A 22,512-nucleotide genomic window follows, 5' to 3' on the forward strand; every position below is an offset into this window, starting at 1 on the left:
GGATCAAATGGTTCTCTAGTAATTGAGCAGAAATGGTTAACACATTCAAGGTCACTGTGACCTTCAAACATCAGTGCCCAAAAACAAGAGGGGTATTATTCTAGATGAAAGTGAAAATCCTAAGAAGTTTGAAGGCTGTGAGTCAAATGGTTCTTTAGTAAATGAGCAGACATAATTTTCACATTCAAGGTCACTGTGACCTTGACCTTCATGTATCAGCACACACACAATAAAAAGAAAAGAAAAACAAAACAACAACAGTAGCGGTATGTCTTCTACTTAATGAGGATGATAAACCTATGAAGTTTAAAGGCAGTGGGTCTAGTGGTTCCGACTGAAATCAAAGTGGTCTACCGACCAACAATGCAAAACTATATACACCTTTATCTACGAACGGGGGCAAAATAAAAAAAAATATATTTACAAAAAGGGGTTGTGTCATACTTTTAATAAAGCAAACAGTGTTATGAACCTAACAGGCGTTTTCGCTTCTGAAAATGAAGACATATTGAATTAGGCAGAAAAAGTAAAAATATTTCTCAACTTCAATGACGATTCTTCACAAAATTTGTCTTGGACACTAAGTAAAGGCTCAGGAGTGAGTTTGGTTTGCGTGCGACCAGACAAAATGATGTAAATGTAACTTAGTAACGTTTAAGAAGTTCATCATGTATTTACACTTTACGATACACTCTCACAAATTGTTAAAACCATTAAGGGTGTCCTGTTGCAAAGTTGCTCCTTGAAGTTTTTTCCAAAGGGTGATACTACACAAACAAGCAATTATCATAGTATTGCAAGCAATCCATAAGTCCCCTACCGGTTAGAACCCCATCAACATTCTGAAGGGCCATTGGACATTCACTAATGTTTCAATTTTTCTCTATTTTAAGTAAATTTGTTGGAAAAGTTCTTTAAAAGTGATCACAGGAAACAGTTTTTAAGCACAGACAGACAGACGGACTGAAGGACACTCTAAAGTTAATATTTGAAACACCCCTGTTATCAAAATATAACATTTTAAAAGCAAAATTCTTAAAGAGGAGATAACCCTTGAATTAAAGATGCAATTTCATAAAAATTTTCAGCTCTTTTTGACTAATCACAAATATTGTTATATTTGCCATGTTTTAAGCCTATTTGTTGCCAAGGCAACTGATATTTTTTCAAAATAGGAAGAACAGATAAGACTGCTATCTACCCATATGTCAAGTTTCATAAAAATATTTCCAGTACTTTTTGAGTTATCACTGGATCCAGTTTATGTGTAAAATTTGCCATATTTTCAGCCTATTTGTTGCCATAGCAACCAGAATGTTCAACATAGGAAGAAAAGAAAAAGACGTGCATAATCTCCATACTGCCATCTACCCATATGTCAAGTTTCATAAAAATATTTCTAGTATTTTTTGCGTTATCACTGGATCCAGTTTATGTGTAAAATTTGCCATTTTTTTCAGCCCATTTGTTGCCATAGCAACCAGAATGTTTAACATAGGAAGAAAAGAAAAAGACGTGCATAATCTCCATACTGCCATCTACCCATATGTCAAGTTTCATAAAAATATTTCCAGTACTTTTTGCGTTATCACTGGATCCAGTTTATGTGTAAAATTTGCCATATTTTCAGCCTGTTTGTTGCCATAGCTACCAGAATTTTCAACGTAGGAAGAAAAGAAAAAGACGTGCATAATCTCCATACTGCCATCTATGCATATACCAAGTTTCATAAAAATATTTTCAGTACTTTTCAAGTTATCGCGGGATCCAGTTTTGTGGACGGACGGACAGATGGACAGACGGACGGACGGAGGGTAAACCTAAAGTCCCCTCCGGTAAACCGGTAGGGGACTAAAAACCAGTAAACAGAAATCCAGGCCAACATGACAGCATTTTTGTACATTTGGCATCATAATTCTAGATGAGCTAAAAAATTTGGTTTGAAAAATACAGTTTGATAATGTAAATTGATGAAGTAATTGGACATTATTTGCATAAAAGGAACAAATAAACAACATGAACATACTCCTGACAAGTAGTATAACACAAATCATATAGGCTTTACATTTTATTCAGCAGCAATATCAATAAACAGCAGAATTTCTTCTCACTGAAATAAGTGTCTATGTACAATATGAAAATTGAAATTTGTAGAATACTATAGTTAGATTTGTTGTACAAGATTTAAAAACAGTAATACAGAATTATAAAATAACAAGAGGGTCATGATGGCCTAACATCGCTCACCTGAGTATAATGCCTCAAATAACAGAGGTATTAATGACTATGAACAGGCATTATGTAGAAATCTAGGTAAAATCAAAGTTCAAATTTGTATCATTCTGGAACTGTACATGCAGTTGGTTGCTGGATCAAATTCTAGGTCAACTGATATATCAGATCTTCACTTGAATCTGTGGCAGTAGTTCAACTTCCAATGTTGTAGCTCTCAATATAAAAAGGTCACTGTGTCAAAGTCTAGGTCAAATTTCAATTCTGCATCTGTGCATATAGTCCAAATTACATAGCTTTAGCTCTGTTAACTAAAAGTAGGTCACTAGGTCAAAATTAAAATCTAGGTCAAAGTTCAGTTCTGTATCTGAAGCTTGCTAAAAATGTGCAAATTGTCCAAATTTCATAGCTGTAGCTTAAAAAAAGGTCCCAAGGTTTAAGCTTTCAAGAAGTGTATACTGTATAAGGAAAAGCCATGACCACCTGGGGCAGGGCTGATTTTGACACCATGGCTATAATTTGAATGATTTTTATAGAGTTTCATTAAATGATGCTCGACACAAAATACTATGTGTTTAAGCTCTTGGCATTGCACTTTCAATGAAACCCTTTAAATAATTTTAGTAGAGCTTCATGCTAGGAGCATCCCAGGAAAATTTCATCAAATTTAACCCAGTGATTTCAGGGTAGAAGTGGTTTAAAAGAAAGTTGACGATGGACAATCTGCCGAAATGGCATAAGGGGCCATACCTTTTGTTATCTTCTTTTGTTTAGTAGATTATTCTATTGTTAAGGAATGAACTCTATTGTTCTCTTTTGTTCCCCTTACAGTGTACAACTGTAGATGTCCCCCTATCCCTATTTGGTCCTGCGCACTGATAGAAGACAGACAAATTGTGATCAAAATAGCTCACCTTGAGCACTTGATGCTCAGCTGAGCTAAAAACAAACAAAAGCAAACAAAATATAAGCTTTTATAACTCGATTTTTTCACTTTTGTTCATGTCTGAATATTTTCATTTGATATGCAGGAAGAAAAATCAAATTTTTGACTCAATCTTTACCAGACCTGGCACACTCTTTAAAAAACGATCCAAAGTACATGTGTACTCATCTTTATGTTGAAGCAGATGCGCACTGTGCTTGGATATTTCCCAACATTTACTTGTCACACTGAAGCTGAAACTCTTTTCCCAGTCATTAACCATAGCTTCAACATCACTGAATTTCGACATGGGGTCATTTTTGCAGTAAAAGACTAGTGTTGGTACTTGCAAAGGTTTTCGTTTAAACAGTTCTATATAGTGTTCATATACCTGCACAGTGTATTTATTGGTCACTTTAAAATACAGTGACATGGACAGAGGAATTATTCTTTGAATCACATTATTTCGAGACAATCCCCTGCCGACTCCCTCTGCCATATTTTTTAGCGTGCCGATAGTAAGGCTGTCATACACAACTGCATGAATTCTTTTCTGTATACATGAATACTGCTTCGGAGCTCTGTACATTTCACTCATACATAGTGTAAAATTGTATGCTCCCATAGAAAAAGCATGTATCACAATGCTTTCATATTTTGGACAGTTTGTTACCACAAAATCCAGCAAATCTTTGGCAAGTCCTAATGAATTATTAGGCCATACAAAATGTTTAAGGTAGCTATGAATAAATATAACATCATATCCATATGAGTGATATAAGTCGCAATACTTCATAACAGCACTATTTGGAGCACCGTAGAATCCAAAAATTATTACTAATGTTGTTGAATATTGATTGCCATTGGCCCTTCGAATTTCAAAATTCTGCAAAACATCTGCTGATTCTTTAGAGGAGGCATTGTTAGCTGATGCATTTGCCATCTTCAAACATAGGTTCTGACTGGAACAGATTGTCTGAGGTGTATGTACAAGCACTCCATTATGACCGGTTGCCTTTTTGGTTGAACTGTTCACCACAGTGTGAAACGCAGACCTTCCCATTTCTGATAACGACCTCTGGACAGATTCAAGGCTCATATATGAGTTTTCTACCAAGACACCATTATGTCTGTGGTCACATTGTGAACAAAGCCTAAAAAAATAAAATTAAAACAAGAGCTGTCAGTAGAACACCATACTATAGTACTTGGTAGTGAAACAACTGCCTGGATAATGTAGGAATCAACAAAAATGAAGATTTTTTAAAAAAAACTACATGATATTGTAATGATATACTCGATATTGACCCTTTGGAACAACTATAATTTTACTGTTGATAAATTTATAAAAATATTTCGTAAAATATATAGCTTTATATGTAATTTTATGATTGCTGCTTTCAATTGCCATATTGCACCCTTCAAAATTCATGTATGATATACATCATACATAACATGTAAAAGTTATATAGACAGTAGACAACAACAAGCACAAATCTAATACCTTTTGATTTGGTTAATAGTGTCTAAAGATGTCATAACTCCTATACTTTTCTTCTGTACTGCAAGCATCACTGTATTTAAAACACAGTCTAGCCGCCCAGATATTCAGTAACACTTGTCCTGCAAATAAACATGCTCTTTATAGACAATTCATATATTATTTTAAACAGTTGATTCCAATACAATATATATATTGGTCAATGGATGTTGAACAAGAGCCACTGCCAAGTGGGGGCACACAGCAGCAGACTTCCCGAAATACGTCGGTCCGACGGACATGTCCGATAAATTTTGATCAGGTCCGACAATTTTTTATTTCGGATCGGTCCGACTGTCCGGCTTGTATCCAAGCCGCATGTATACGGATTTAGCTCAATACAGGATTGGAGCAGTACCTCTGGACGCTTGCAGAAATCATGATCACAAAATAGACAAATATCGTTTTTTTCGCCGATTTTTATATTTTTCCTTCATTATCGTACTTAATTCGGTGTGAAAAGATGAATTAGACCTGTTTAAGTTCATTCCGTTGGGTAAAAAGGCGAGATTTTAGCATTTTATCATTCAAGCGCCTTGTCCGGTATATACCGGAATACGGTATTTAGTGTGGTGCTCCAATCCTTTTTTTAGTCACAGCCCATGTATACAAAATGGCGTCGCTAAAGGTGCCAAACCTGGGAAAAAACGAAAATCTACGCAGAACAGCAATAAAAGGATGAAAAGAATAGACCCGAGACAAAATTTAATGAAAAATAGAAGCAGAACCATGAATCATTGGTGTATGACAGGGAGGAGATGAAAATGCGCTGTACGGATTGTGCCGATTTTTACGGCAAAAAGTAAAAAACAAAAAGTGTCTTAGAAATACAAACACAAGTTTTTCATTGATTTTGATCAATTTTATTTGGTCCGACAGATTTGGTTTCGGTCTGACAGATTTTCATGGTTTGTCAGACCGAATGTCTGACAGTTTTTTTCAACTTTCGGGAAGTCTGCAGCAGTCTCTGGACTTTTCTTAATTACACATCAGAGGAAGTACATGTATATTATAGTAAAGAGTACTCCTACAAAACATAATTGTTTTGTAACAAATAAAATCCAGATTTCATATTTGACCTTGACTATCAAAGTCCATTAAAGGTCAAGGTAACATTTGAATTACTCATCATGTAGGTTTTGTTACATGTGCTCTTTAGTCCAAGTATATTTAATCAAATCTGTGAGTAAATAACAAAGTTTTGGCAATTAAAGCAAATTTCAATATTTTGACATTGACAGTCAATGTCACAGAAAGGTCAAGGTCATATAAGAATATTTCAACATGTTTGTTTTGTCATATGTGTTCTTTTGTACAAGTATATAAATCAAATCCATATATAAATAGTTATTGCCAATTGAAGCAAAATCACTTGACCATAGGTGTCAAGGTCAAATTGAGGTCAAGTTCAATTAAATTTTCTGCAAAAGTATAATAACAAAACATTCATTACTTACAAAGTTAAAGCCAATTATAGCAATTGCAACAATAACAAAAAAAAAAAAGATTCTTGTGTCCTTGGAAGCTCAAGTATGAAGACAATTAAAGCTGTATAAAGTATAGCCAATTACAGTAAAATCAAGCAAAATTCAAAAATTTGACCTTGAAGGTCAAAGTCATTTATGAGTCAAGGTTGAGTTCTGTCTGGTCTACTAAGACTTCTTAAAGGTCTTGTCTAAAGGGTTGTGCCCTTGCAAGTATGAAGGTCTATATATTAGTATATTATGTATCGTATAAGTACCTAATCTCACACCCAACCTATTCTCAAACCTTTCATTCATGTGCTGTTATTTTTTTTACTAGAAGTGACTATGATGTTCTGAACTTGTGTGCATAAAAGCTTAGTTTCTGACAGACATGTCTGCTGATGTCAAATGAAAACAGTGCATAGGTACAAATATTTACATAACATATTTTATTACTTAGCGTAATGTCATACAAATTGCTATTACTCAGAGTCCCAGGTACTCAGTAAAGTTAGGGAAAATCGCTAACACTGATTACCTTTGTAAGTCCCATAAATACACCATTAACTATTTGTGAAAATGAATATTATAGACAAAATATCTTAAAGCAGGTAACTGCATCGTGTAGGGTACTTCATTGCCATGTGATAGTCATATAACAATCACTTCATTGGCTAAACTAAACAGTAGAATTTTAGAGATACTTGAAGGGGTTTGAGATTAGGTTCTTTATTGTGTTTTTGCTATTCTTCCCTGCTTATGTTAATATTATCATTTAGTTTCTAGATAGGATGTTGCTTTATTTTGTGATCTTTTGTTTTGATTTTGCTTTTTGTTTTGTTGTTTTGTTTTTTGGCTTGCAGCCACGGCTGCAAGCCATTTCATTTGGAAAACCTGTTCCGGTTAGGTGGTTTTCTGCTTACATTTATAAGTGCATGATTGAACGGGAAACCAGCTGAAATCGTGCCAATCGCAACTTTTCGGCCTTTTCCGTCACTCTTCGGATTAATGATAATAGCCGATGTACTTCCGATTGCAATCGTGACAATTCGGGCGATTCTGTCATACTGCGGAATCAGACGAAGTAATATTACGGAAATCTAAGCTATTTTAGTTACTTCGGTAATCCCAGTTTGTTTATATAAATAGGATTCGTATTTTTACTTGATTTATTGATTTAAACCGTAATAAATTATAAACGAAATTGTTCCGTTTCAATTCTTTTTCAAGACGCAAAAGTTAGTTTCTTTTATAATTGTTTTTTGTCTGTATTTGTTTTACACAATAGAGGATGTTGACTGTAGTAGTATTCCGTCTTCAAAGGGTGGTCCAAAGCACACAGTGCATGATCGAGTTATATTTAGATCTACTGAACTTGGTGAGGTAATCTAAAAATAGCCCATGCATATCATTAACCTTACCACGTGATGATTTATAGATAGCGCATCGTATCTGGGAACATGCTTATTAATTAAATGAAATGTGCACACTTGTTTCCTTTCAGTATGATAGATCTTCACGTTAGTATTTTTACGATTGATTATTTTCTTTATTAGTTTTATACAATAGAGAATAGATTTCAAATCGTTTTGACAAAAATACTGGTCGGAGAGATAACTCCGACGCATAGATAACCCCGACACTTGATAAATATAATTGTTTTAGCTTTGTTTTTCAACAAACAAGCACATGATCACCTAATATTATAGGAACAGGACAGAATGTGATGATTTGTTATAATTTGGTAGAATTTTTAATGTTTTTCAAATAACCTAAACTTTTTGTAGGCAAAAACTGCTTCAAAACGTTCTTTTTACTAAATTACAGTAAGGTAGTTAGAAATGTATTGACCACAGGCCACTGACTTGGGAAAGATTTTTGAAAAATTGTTAAAATATTTACAAAAATAGATAAACCATATAAGATGTAAAAATAAATTATTGATGCTGATTTTCCAGTCATTTTTTACTTAAAAATTTAAGTGTCGACTTTATCTACTGTTGTGGGGTAAAAAGACCATGTTTTGTATACCTCATTCAAGACCTTAAAGAAGTACCAGATTCCATTTTCATACATAGTTTTTGTGGTGTAATGTAAAGTCTTTGAACTGAACTTTGTTTAGGTGGTTCAATATTTAAAATATACTGGAAGATAATTAAAATATTGCAAAAAATATGTGATTTAGTGTCGGAGTTATCTCTCCAACCAGTATTCGTTTTTACAAAAATAAAAACAAATAAATATGTTGGGATGAAGGCACAACTGTGCAAGCCTTTCCTTTTAAAAGGAAACTTTATTTTGCTTATCTTTTCCAGCAAGACTCAAGCTAGCTGTTAAATGAATTCAACTAATGACTTACATGTTTAATACCTTCTGTCTTTGTGTAGTCTGATAATCCATAGTCTTTCATATTTAAATTATATATAAAAATGTTGTTTATTTTTGTTTTTTTTAGTATTTTTATTTATTTATTTATTTAAATAATTCATTAAATTTTTAATTGATTACTCGGTATATTATTGAACTTTAAGTAAATTTTTAGATACTAGACTTTGCTAGTGATGTAGATTTGGGTAAACTATCATTTTTAGTTTTTGAGCATATGATTCATTTTTATAAATATATCCTAAAAGGTCTATTTTATGCATGTGATGTATATATATCATGTCTAATCATTTTTTATTGTAGCTGTTTTATCTTTGTTGATCTTATACTTTATGTTATTTACAGTCGGTTATAAAAGCTCCTAGAGCTTATGTTGTAATGTTGAAAACTTGCCGACTTGAAATAAAACTAATCTTATCTTATCTTAGAGGCCATGTTAGTTTTAAAACAGAGGGTTGTGCTTTTCCAAGATGGAAATAGTGCTTTTTTAATGGTTGAATTTCAGTCAAATTTTACATAAAGATTAAAGTGTACATATGTAAAGAATTTTTATAAAGATATATTTATTTACATTAAAAGACCTCTTGAATGCTTAGAGGTTTGAGAACTGGTTAGTCCACGACACAGGCGCTAGTCACATAATCAAATATTTTACATAATCGGTCTATATATGTATATAAAGATTATATACATATATAGACCGATTATGTAAAATATTTGATAATGTGACTAGCGCCTGTGGTCCACGATACAGTATCGATATATCGAGAGGAAAAGAGTCAACTCGGCCCTATACCAACTCGGCACGGGTCAACTCGGCACGGGTCAACTCGGCCCACTTTACAAAAATATATAGGCCTATATAACGTATTTACTTTGCTTTGCATGTTGTTAAGGTAAATGAATAATAAGAAATATCTTATTATTATTAAATAATTATACATTGTACCTCTGCTGAAATAAAGTATATTTAGAAAAAAAAGTTATTTATTTGTCTTGCAGATTCGATAAAATTAATATAGACACAGGCATGATTATCGAACCTGGGAAGAAAAAAATATGAACAGATTGATAAAAATACTTCATATTTTTTCTTCCCAGGTCCGATACTTGTGCCTGTGAATAAATATATAATAAAAATATGTTTCCCTAGATGCATTTCGTTTGTAAAGTACTTTTCAAAAAAATATGAAACAAAAACGTGTTTACTTAATAGCATAAGCTTCTAATCAAATTTGAATGAATGAGTCTATCATAATTATCACCTAATTAATCGGTATCTTTAACATACACATTGATTAATAATAATAGCTCGTGACAATAGGAGTCCTTTGATAACCTTTACCCATTTTTAAAAGTGGGCCGAGTTGACCCGTGCCGAGTTGGAATAGGGCCGAGCTGACTCGGGGGCCGAGTATGTTTTAGGGCCGAGCTGACCCGGATTCTATCGAGAGATTTAAAAAAATGGAATGTTGATGAATTGAATGAGTTTATTTATTTACTTTACTTTTATAGAGTAATTTTAATAGGTTGGCATGTTATTATTAAGTGAAATCTTAACATAATTATGCATAACTAGTTAAAGAAAATCATGTTTACATTCTAACTGCTTCTTCTGTTCAGTAGCCATTACTGTATCATGTGATTTTGTCATGTGACTTTCTTCGGATGTGTAAATGATTGTAACCGGTACCCGTGTGACAGAACTCGGGAACGAGACGACAGTGAACTCGGGAACGAGACGACAGTGATGCGTTATAACAAATTTATAACCGCTTTGAAATTGTTTCTCTTATAGGTCTATCTAAATATCTTGTCATTGAGCTTAATATATTGTATGTATATCTGTGTATGAGTGTACGGCCTATTAGAATATACAGTAATTATGAATTTAACATTATCTGCTGCTTCAAAATTCGGCATAATATATACAGTATAATGAGAGATCCTTTTAATTAAAACAAGAAGTTTTACCCAGCCGTAATAAACCGTGTTGTTTTTTGTAAATTTTGGGTTATTCCTGAGTCGGAATAGTAGCAGTTACCTTGAAATAAGACTAATTCGACGTAAGCCCGAACACATGTTCAAACTCGCATACATGTTTTGTAGTGCGTGTCTATTTTAACATTTCATGTGTATAATATATATTCAAGTAACTACATTTATTTAACAATTTTGTATGAATTTTTATTTCTTCATCTTTTCAATAATTTGTTTAATGTTCCGAACGTTTGCAACCACGGTCTTTCATATAGAATATTTTAATTTTTCTATTATTAAATAAAATATCTAAAGGACCCTATAACAACTTAAAATCACAGACACTTGGGGTGTGGAGCTCAAAACGCCTTTAAAATCCAAATAAAATGTATATTAGTAACTTATATTTGTCAATCCTAGCACGTACACCAGATACATAGAAAAACTATCTATGTTATCTATGTCTCTGCGTACACTTATTATATATATTCAAAAAACTTAAAATAAGCCGTTTTGAAAAAAAATCATATTTCAACGTCTATAATATTATAGATTTTCACTAGTTTGTGTGTGAATTTCAATAAAGAAAGTAAAGTTGATATCCACATCTCAGAGGTGCTTTATCCCAGAGGGGTCATGACACGTAGCCCCATCTCCTCCTCTGGCATGTCTGACTTACAGATTTAATTGTTAAATTGCATGATTTAGTTTATTTGAATGTATTCCTAAGCAGGTATAATTCCACACGTGAACCCGAATTTATGACCACATGATACGCGTGATATATACATGAAACTGCCCACGTGATATATACATGAAACGCTTGCACACGTGATATATACATGAAACGCTTGCAAGCACGCTTGCACGGGGTTGCAGCACTCTTAAAGGCGCTTACAAGTGAGGGAAAATGGTTCAAATTACCGATTTAAATCTACTTTTATCCATTTGATCCCTGTATATTCACTGGAAATCTATTAAAAATCAGAATGAATTTGACAAAAAATTAATATACCGTAAAATATGACCGACTTCTAATTTAAAAAGAAAAAAAAATACTTCAAGCATACCTGTTTTAAGAAATATACATGTTCGTATATTTCTCTGGCAACGAGAGAGAGGCACGCAAAATCAATGCTAAAGGGTTATAACTGAACTCAAATATCACAATTCGTTTATGTACAAGTACAATATTTATGTGTATTAAATAACAATGATATTCTTTGAGACAATATTTTTTACTCTTTCAATGATCGACCATAAGATTATGAGAACATCATTTATTACATGCTTTTCGGTGGTTTATAGAAATTTATTTCATGCTTTCCAGTGTTTTATTGTAATATATCAGATGATTATATTCTGATAAACCACTAGTGAAATTTATAAAATATAATTTTCACTGTAGCCGACTATATCTGAATGCTGATGAAAAGAAAATTAAACTAAATGGAATAACAGGCAGAAATAAATGCCGTCATACGTAAATTTTGCTTCCTTAGGAAAAGAAAGTCGATGTCACCATACATCATGTTAAAAATGTAACAAAATTAGAGAAATTTAACAGAACTATATTTCAAAATTGATGATGTGACGTCATGATGTGATGACGTCACAAAGGAGAATGCGCGACGTTACGCGGCAAAATCAGTAAAAAATACTTAAAATCACTTAAAAAGCATGAAATAAAAATAAAATTTATTTGTTTTACATATAAGATTGAAATATATTTCATTCGTGAACACCAGCTATTATATTTTCACTCGTGGCTACGCCACTCGTGAAAATATTGCATCTAGTGTTCACTCAGTGAAATTACATTTCAATTTTACATGCAAAACAAACAAATATCCTCTATATATCATCGATATAAAACTGGTAATTTCACTGTTTGAAACAGTGAAATTACCACTTTGATAATTTCATTGTTTTGAATTTAAGCCCCTTACGTTGTTTCAGTGAAATACCAGCGTGCACAGAACTGGGTACCAACTTAATGACGTGACGTCGTAAATGACGTCACGTTGTATTATTATTTGGCGCGCTTATCATTCAGTATTAGGTTAAATGTCTTTTTAAAACGTTTCTTTGCATATAATAAAAAGAAAATTTGTTAAGTTTAGTGTAAGATCGAAATATATTTCACCTTGTGTACACCAAAAGTTCATATTTCTTAATATACCTTTTGGTGCTCACACGGTGCTCACTCGGTGAAATATATTCCGATCTTACACTGAACTAAACAAATATCCTCTATATATTTACTGTAAACAAATTATATACATGTAACCTACGGACACCGCCCGGTAGGCACAATATTAGTTGAGTGTTTGCTGCGAATCAGGTGACACAGGTTCGATTCCCGGACGGTGAAGGTCACTTTCGTTATGATTGATCATAAAATCCTTTCTACAGTCATTCGTACTGTACCTGTGCTCAGACATGTACAGAAGTAATATCAGTTCCTTGTAAAAGTGAAGGCACTAGTACTGATATTAAAAAAACTCCTTCACAATCTGCCCAGAAACGATGTGGTGGCTAAACTGTGCTCTGGCGAATTTAAAGTGGCCTACGATCGTGATCTAGATGGTAAACGTAAAAATAAAATCATATCACCCTCAAACACATTTCGAAATATTTATGTTTTATTTCATAAATTAAATCTAACAGAAATAAACTCGTTTAAGATACATATGTATTCTATTTCAGAAATAAATTATCATGAAAACTATCTTGGAAATAACTATAAATAGAAATATCGAAATTACAAATTCACACATATTCAACACTTTGTGTAAACTACATGTATACAGTCTATTGGAACATCATTACACAGAAGACAAATTTGAGTCAGCAGTTACTGCACCATATAGTGACATGCTTTAACCATTTAATGAAAAGGAAAATCAGAATTTTTTAATGTTAAATCGTTTATTGTATCCTCTCGGGATAAATGCTAGAATAAAATATAGATTCACATCGCACATGTTAACTAGAACCTTGGACATAACATAATTTGTCCCAACAACAAGATAATGTTAATAATCAGTCCATTTCGCTGGAATGCATGGCCTCCTATTTGTGTCAAAATTAAATATCATGATATCACGCATCTCTGAAGTTTTTTGGGCTGTCATCTAATAATTAAAACATGTAGACCTAAATAAAACAGAAACTGGATAAACATGTTGAGTTGAAAAAGAAGTCATTTTCAAAAAAGAAGTCTTTTTCAAAAAAACTTAGAATTACAATGCATAAGAAGAAAATCACACCAAGTTGTTTTATGTTGACTGTATCATTTTCTATAGTGGTCATAAAACTAATACCACATTTTTGTCTTTGCTTGAAGCTAATTTATAGTTAGGACTCTCCGTTTCGGGTAAGAGAGTGCCGGAAAATTGTATGTTCGCGTCTCTAACCTCGTGTCAGGAAAATAGCCTTTACTCTGATGGAAAAGTTCCTCTGTCATAGTTTTGAGGGAGAAAGTGTCCTCATTTTGTTTCTTTTCAGCTTGAGCCAATGCCGCCTTTTTCTTTTTTAAGTTCAGCAGATTGCCGCAAAGTTTTCTCTGAGCTAGGTTTATTCTACTAATACTCTGGCTGCACACGGCCCTGTAGCCCTCCACTTTCTGCCGGAGGGCGAATTCCTCGCGTATATTAGCGTTCTTTGAAGCCCTAACAACGCTTGGTTTTTGGTTATCAACTACATCGACCACAAGCCCTTTAATAACTGGTGTCTGAAAAAAAATACACCTTAAAACGAATATTTTTGTAACAAAATCTCACAAGACTTTTAAAATACTGTAATTACAAAATGTGTTATTTGAAAATAAACAAACATAAAGAACAACAAAAACCGCATGGTTGATGATTGGACATCTCAACCTCATTTCAAACTTTTCTGGTGTATGATTTCCGGTGAATGTGCAGTCGCTATGGATATTCATGTTGGGTCTAAACTGTGGATCGTTTCTTAAATGTATTGAGGAGGCATCAAAGAAAGAAATACTTTTGCGTTCCTAAAGCTAAGACTTTTTTTCGAACATCTCCCAAAGATTTCATAATTGTCATATTAAAACATTATTTTACCTGCACTTCTTCTGTCCCTGTTAGGTACTTCAGACACACCTTCTTTGGTCTTTGTCTGTTACATCTCTTTGCAGAAAAGCCAGATCTACCGGACTGATAGACCGCTGATAAATGGTAAAAAGTTAAAACTGATCAATTCTTATTTTACTTCAAGCTCCGTTTCCGAATGGAAAAATCAAATGATTCTTATTCGGTGAGGTACTCATTAAGATATAAAGGACTTAACGGATATTGTATAAACACATACAACCACGAAATTGCTGAATTTGGGTCCTAACGACAATGTATGATTTACGTAACATTCCATTAATTCTAGATCTTTGATTAACATAAAAAAGCAGCAGTGCCACATATTTGAAATAAATGAATAATTTAAATGGAAATGTAAATGAATAAATAAATAAATAAATAAATACAAAATAGATAAAATACAATATTTACTCACAATAAGACTTTGGCGATGACAAGCCCGACGTTGCCGTCCGTATTGCTTGATTCTCAAATATGATGTCATCAAAGTCCTTCGTCACTATTGATGACGATTTTCTACTGCGAATGTTTCTGTCGTCTGCTACCGTTGTTCGAGGATTAACTAGCCAATGTAGAAAGTAATGTATTCATCATTCATGTAATTGTTTAGACCTTCCATTATGGACTAATCCACACTAATAAAGTCTACACTGCTTTTAGGAAATGAAAGAGAATTTGGGAAAAGATTGCGAATTTGGCACATGTGTACGACCATTTGAATGACTTGTACTTTTTGTACAGTGTGGCCATACCACGTGACTATGACGTCATTTTCGGCATCATTTCCAAGACAAATGTTGCTCGATTCGGAATTGAAAATAGCCGTAAATATTTTATTTCTGTACCAATTTCTTTGGGATATGCACCAGTCTACGGGGAAAAATATAAGCTTTCCACAGAATATTGGATCTTCGTCAGTTTATAAGCCGTTTTATCAAACACTTTGCATAACCTTGGAAGTTGCTTGTATTAGAGCGGGCTTCAGTTGCAAGCTCTTTCGTTTTCTGGCGTTATCTGGTCTACGCCATGATTAAAAGCCAGATTTAAATCAACCGCGAGTACGGAAGGCAAAACTCTACCTAAATATGTTCATATTTTTATTATGATTGACATAAATCTTACATTTTCCTTCAATTGTCAATTCTGGCACCTGTTCCAAGTCGAAAAAAGGACTACAGTTTAAAGCAGATTTTAGAACCCGTTGCAAATGCAAAGCAACATGCCTACCGTTCTCTTTCTATTATCATGTTAACCATGAAAAACATTTTATTTACTATTATACGATTTACATAAACACAAATGAATATTTAAATGATTTTTACTCGCTGCGCTATAAGTGATTTTAAAAGTCGTAAAAAGCATTTGTAAAGAATATAATCATTCTCTCTTTCACGGTAATGATTATGAAAAATCTATTTTAGTGTCATGAAGCAATACTTAACGTGGAATATTCAAAATAGAGAGAAAACAGAAACTCTAAATATCGCCAAAAACGGCCAAATTGAAAATGTTGCAGGCTCGGTTTGACTTAGCTAGCCTGTCCAATGAACGTGCACATTTAGGATCACTTCCATTTGTATACTGTGAAAAGGGAACTTTACGCCTCAACGCGGCAATTTTAAAGTCAAATGTTATTCTTTTGAAAAGAGTTATTTATACGTATAACCATATATACTCGTATATACTTGGTAAAGAACCTGTAGCAATGTTTTAGTATGATATATTCAGCTTTTTAACACAGTGGCACTCGTTGATAAAAATATTTTTACATCCTGTTTTCATACCCACGGTAACCGTTTTTCGTGAACTGGATATAACTTCGTTCACTTAGGAACACTAAACACTATTTATTTTATTATTGCATTTATTTCTGTTAATAAACTGCATATCTGACAAATTTAGTTAATTATATCAGTCAACCCAGCTTTATCAGAGAGCTCACTAATACACATTGTAATAAAGAGAGGAAGGGAACGGAATATTTATGGTTTGAAAACATTTAAATCGAGTAGAATGTTTTAACAATAATGTCTCTTTCAACTAAATAAAAACGATAGGGCTATTTGGGACTATTTCTTATCGATGTGGTCATTGGCTGTAAATGCATGGATTATTGCACGCGGCATGACATGCAGATGTCCTCAACAGGATTTTTGTAGCATTTTAAGATTTAAAAAGGACCACATATTAAAATCTAAAACATGATAAACATAATACATTTGCCAAATAAGTGAATTATCTGATATGTAAATAAAGAAGTAAGTCATTTGACAGTTGAAGTATAAAAATTGAATATACTCTTCAAAAGTAATCGTAATTTTACTTAGTTTATGTTAGCTATCAATTATTCAATGGACGCATCAGTGTCATATGAACCCCAGTTATAGATCTTGCCGGTGTTGCTATTACAGATCTTAATGTAAATATTCATATAATTATTGATAATCATTGTTAATTTATTTCCGTCTTTTTGAATGTTTTGTTTTGTAAAATCATTTATCTGTTTACTATTTTTTACTTTGTTTACTCCACATGGTCTCCATTCTCTCGCTCTTTATTGATGATGAAAGTGCTTATAGTTTAATTAGCATAAAATGTCAACGTCATGTTAATGCGCGTGGCAATTAGATTCTTGATTTTGATACTGATTAATGTGCATAGTACTTCAAATTGTGATTTCGTTTATCAAACTCTATAGAAATTTATAATACGGCAATTCCAAATATATACCTTTTAAAAGTCTCTCTTTTGACGACAGAAGAACCTATTCGTCACATTCACGTGTGTCAGTGTTTGTCAGTTACTCTTTACATAAAATAGAATGAAAAAAATTACCTTATAACTTTACAACACTCGCGTTAAAGTGTAACAATTTCCGTAGCATACAAAAGTTTTGTTTTGTTTTTTATTTTAACTCTTTCTCTCACTAAGAGCACATATATTTCTTATCAATTTCGCCATTGTGAAATAGAATAAAACACATTTTAACTACATAGGATAAGATGAGCAATACTTCAAACATCTTCAAAACGAAACCAAAAATATTATTTTTCGACAGGACTAAATCTACGTGTTGTGCACTATTGCGATACATGTAAGTGTAATTGCTTTAAGAAACATTAGTTTTTTTCCACAATCTCTATATGTGAAAGATCAACAATAAAAAACTAAATTGTAGAAAGAGTACGGTAGGCATGATGCTTTGCATTTACAACAGATTCTAAAATCAGCTTTAAACTGTAGTCCTTTTTTTCGACTTGGAACAGGTGCCAGAATTGACAATTGAAGAAAAATGTAAGATTTATGTCATTCATAATAAAAATATTAACATATTTAGGTAGAGTTTTGCCTTCCGTACTCCCGGTTGATGTAAACCTGACTTTTTGATCATGGCGTAGACCAGATAACGCCAGAAAACGAAAGAGCTTGCAACTGAAGCCCGCTCAAATACAAGCAACTTCCAAGGTTATGCAAAGTGTTTGATAAAACGGCTTATAAACTGATGACGATCCAATATTCTGTGGAAAGCTTATATTTTTCCCCGTAGATTGGTGCATATCCCAAAGAAATTGGCACAGAAATAAAATATTTACGGCTATTTTCAATTCCGAATCGAGCAACATTTGTCTTGGAAATGATGCCGAAAATGACGTCATAGTCACGTGGTATGGCCACACTGTGTAGTATTACAATTAAAATTTATCAGTTTAGACTCTTATATCTGTTTAGAAATGTTCCAAAGATAAGTTTGGAAAAAAGAATATGTAAACACTTTGTAAAGGAAGTAATAGGTCATGTGACATTATTCAGGTTGGATCTTAATTTCAATAAATTATCTAGTAAGTGTTTAGCCGAAAAATCTCCATACGCTATAATTCGATATAAATTAAAGCAGCATGCCTTCAGATTAATGCTAATTTTCACGATTTTTTTTGCAAAATGTATTTAAAAGTAAAATATTGTGAAGTGAACAATGAAAGTAATTAACACATTGTAAACGGCACTTACAATCAACGTAAATTTCCAAAAAGAGGTCAAAATATACATAAATGCCTCTTACTGCGTTAGTAACGCAATATAATTATAGTGATTGATACGGCAAAATCAGTCATTAATCGCACATAACATGTAAATAATTAATTAAATATTGAATCTTTTCACTTTTCTTAAGATCTTAATATCTTAATACATTTTCTAAAGATTGAATTTCTTGAAATATTTTGACTCATCTTGGAGGCGTGCAGCTTTAAGCATCATTAGAATGTATTTCATAAAACAAGAAAATCTATAGACATTTACTGACAACGACCAACTATTGATACTTTATCGTAATTTAAATACTGGAACTGAAGTAAAAAGCCTTTTAATAACCACTTGACCCTTATCACTTAGGGTCCGAATCCCATCTGCGACATAGTATTCTTTCAAGTGAGGAAGCTATCTAGCTAGCTTACGGAATCTACTCAGGTCTGAAATAATTCCCGGAATGGCACCTGAGGTCCCCTTCCATAAGTTAAGCTGAAAAGTCGCCATATGACCTATACTGTGATGGTGCAACGTTTAACCCGGCAACAACAACAAAGCAAAACAATAACAAGGAAACATCCCCCATAACACACCGAAACAAAAAACAAAAATCATAATTATAAATTATTAAACTGAAATTCTAGAGATGATTGCTCTTCTTCAAGATTCAAGATTCAAGATTTATTCAAAACCAAGGCATATAATATGCATAAGGTTATGATATATCAACAATATAATGAACAGTTATTCAAAAGTAATTAACAAAACATGTAAACATAAAATTATATAATAAGGAAATCAATTTGACTAACATATAATATATGACTAGACTCTACTTTTTGGACATGATTTGTCTTATACCGAAGTTATCTAAATTGTTTCTATGTAAATTTTTATACATTCATAAAGTTGAAAAATTAATGACTTACGGGAGAATGAGTTATTTAAATTTTGAAATAATAATTTTGCAGAATAATGCAAGTTTTAATAAAATTGGTCAAAGCTATTCATTAAAGATTCTAATTTATAAATATTAGGATGATTTGAGAATTTCAAATCAATAAACTTTTTACGAAGAGAGTTAAAAAAGTGACATTCAAATAAGTAATGGAATTCATCCCCAAGAGATTGTTTTGGACATAAATGACATATTCTTTGATTTCTTTCAATATGTAAATGTCTACCTTTCTCTATAGGTAAAAGATGGTTCATAGTTCTGAATTTACAAAGTATTCTACAAAGATTGAAAGGTAATATATCTAAGTATTTCTCAAAACAAAAATCTTTCTTATACACACGATCAAAGATATCTTTGTCAAGCTGTAAGATCCCGCTTCCATGAAAATTACTTCACATATCTGTAGGCTTAATTCCCGCTTTAATAGGTATTTTTTCATGTAGGAAAACTACCTATTTATAACTGTTGACTCCATTTAATAACCCATTGTAAATTAATATAAGCTTCAATAAATGAATAAAATTAGCCTTTATTAATGTAAGACGATGTTTTTGTTGTTGTTTTTTTAAACTAAAAATGTATTTTACCTGTTTCTTCACGATGTTCAGAGTCGTCAACTTGAGTTATATATTTATAACTTCTAGACTTTCTGTCAGAGGCACTTTTCTTCTCCTTCCTTACATTAGTCGATGACTCTTTGAGAAATTGTGTCATACTCCTTTTCAAAACAGCATGATCCTCTTCAGCTGTTCTAATAATGACGTCATAAAATTTTACATGCTTTTCGACATCCTCGTGTATGTTGTCTGTGTTTTCATTTTGACTTTCCACATCGAACTTCACGCGCCTTGCATTTCCTGATGCGTCTCGTCTTTGTTTCGATTCCGAGTCTACAAAAGAACATTTATTTCCGTGCAATGAAAGTGGCCGTGTCGAACAAGCGTTTAAACTGCTATTGTTGCACGGGATTTCATTAAGTTGATCATCAACGTCAGACTCTTGTGCTACTTTGATTGTTATATTCGATACCTTTTCCGGTTTCATTTCAATATTCAAACGTTCCTGTTCTGCGGATATCTTATTATCCCTCTGATCCGGCATGTTACGTAACCACTGTGCAACTGCGAAATTTTTAACATTTCGAGTTTTCGTTTTCTCTGGTAGTATATTCATCATTTTGCTTATCACAGTTCAACTTTGAACACTTGATATTAACACTTCTTTCCTTCCGACAAAAAGATTATTTCATGACTTCAATACGAATTTGGAATTTCCAAATTTTGGTTCCATCACAAGCATACGGTTGTAAAAGTCTACTATTTTAAAGATAAGTACCCCAAAACGGTAAAATTATTGTAGTTTGTCTATGTTTATCACGACTAAGCAGACACATTTCATACAGTGTGTAAGTGTTTATAACAAAAGTGGATATTGGAAGTATGAAATGTATACAATGGAGGTAATATCAACAAAAAAGAAAAAATGATAAAAGGAATATTAATATATTTTTTCTTTATTTTCAACACATCCGAGTTTTATTGGTAATATTTGAGTGACTTCGGTCATTTCTTTTAATGTCCTTTACCTGAAAAACCTATTGTTTCTCTCAAAATATCGGTTAATTACCTCCTTTTTTTTGCTCACGCACCCTAGTTTCATTCCTGGAGCATAATATGTACCTTTATATGTTGCGCATTAAATATACATCTACATGGTCTACAGTTTCTAGTATTCGCTTCGCACTGTACCACTGCTCTTCTATGTACTGAAGTAAGTGAGGTAAACTGCTTGGCAGCTTGCCCCGGAACGATGTGGTGGCTAAACTGTGCTCTGGTAAATTCAATGTGGCTTTTTGGCGTGATCCGGAGTGAAAACTACTAATACCACCACCACTACATATACATGTATACTAGTTATAAGTCTTATAGGTCTAACACGAGAGTCATTGATGGTGGGTCAATAGCGATTACCGATGTAGAGATGTGAACTAAACGATTCCGTATTTTGTACGTTCAGTTATAGTCTGTACAAAGGAATAAATGTAGACTAACATTGTTGAAAATATTAACTTTATGAAAAAATATATCCTCCAAAGTGATTTTATCGCTAATAAAATCTTTGGAGTTCGGATGTGAGGAATTATATCACGAGTGCGTTGCTTTAGTGATATAATGCTGCGCATCCGAGCGACAAAAAGTGATTTTGTAAAAAAATAAAATCATTGCTGGAGATTCTAACATGAAATAAATGAATTAATGATGCGTACATGATTATCAGGCTAGATAGTGCCTAATTTGTTTCCGTGCTAATTTTCAGCGACATTCACATGTCTAAATATATAAATCGTGACCTGAGATTTTATTGCATATTTACACACACTTAAGGAAAATATGGGTCCTGTATGACATCCTCTATAACTTACGTGACGCGGATTTCAAGTGACCAGAAACATATTCTGAAATACCTGATCTTGTTAAGAGCCGCCTGGTTAGCTCTAAACTAGCTCAGTAAGTAGAGCGTTGGACTGTGAATCAGTTCCTCGCGAAAGTGAAGACAACTGGTACTGGTAAACTGCTTGAGAATCTGCCCAAGAAAGACGCGATGGCTGAATTGTGTTCTGGTACAAACCCAATGTGGCTTACTGCCGTGTTACGGAGTGAAAACTACCAGCACCACCACGTGTAAAGTTACGTCATAATCGGAGTTTAGCATGAAAGCCGGACTTTTTTGCATATCAGACAGGATTATCTACTGTGGTAAACCACCTGCATTTTTTTTCTTTTTTTTTTTTTTTTTCTTTTTTTTTTTTTTCGATTTCCGGTGTTGGGAAAGATGGCGGTTTTTTGTTTACCGGAGAAAAATCAATGATAAAAAGTTAGTTT

At 33.0% G+C, this 22,512-nt stretch overlaps 2 protein-coding genes across 2 annotated transcripts; both read right to left on the reverse strand.

Moving 5' to 3' along the window:
• Positions 1-2,055: 2,055 nt before the first annotated feature.
• Positions 2,056-10,238, reverse strand: LOC132741593 (transmembrane protein 53-A-like). The gene is made up of 3 exons (XM_060729799.1): positions 10,148-10,238; positions 4,662-4,780; positions 2,056-4,311 (listed from the first exon to the last, which is right to left on the reverse strand). Exons 2-3 carry the CDS (start codon positions 4,727-4,729, stop codon positions 3,273-3,275), a joined length of 1,107 nt encoding a protein of 368 aa, XP_060585782.1. The 5' UTR covers positions 4,730-4,780; positions 10,148-10,238; the 3' UTR covers positions 2,056-3,272.
• A 2,943-nt stretch (positions 10,239-13,181) lies between these two features.
• Positions 13,182-20,931, reverse strand: LOC132741588 (uncharacterized). Its single transcript, XM_060729791.1, has 4 exons — positions 20,218-20,931; positions 15,062-15,208; positions 14,617-14,720; positions 13,182-14,264 (listed from the first exon to the last, which is right to left on the reverse strand). Exons 1-4 carry the CDS (start codon positions 20,804-20,806, stop codon positions 13,878-13,880), a joined length of 1,227 nt encoding a protein of 408 aa, XP_060585774.1. The 5' UTR covers positions 20,807-20,931; the 3' UTR covers positions 13,182-13,877.
• Between the last annotated feature and the right edge of the window lie 1,581 nt (positions 20,932-22,512).

This window comes from Ruditapes philippinarum, unplaced genomic scaffold (genome assembly GCF_026571515.1).
Source record: "Ruditapes philippinarum isolate M1 unplaced genomic scaffold, ASM2657151v2 ctg2452_1_1_1_1, whole genome shotgun sequence".
NCBI classification, from domain to species: Eukaryota; Metazoa; Mollusca; class Bivalvia; order Venerida; family Veneridae; genus Ruditapes; species Ruditapes philippinarum.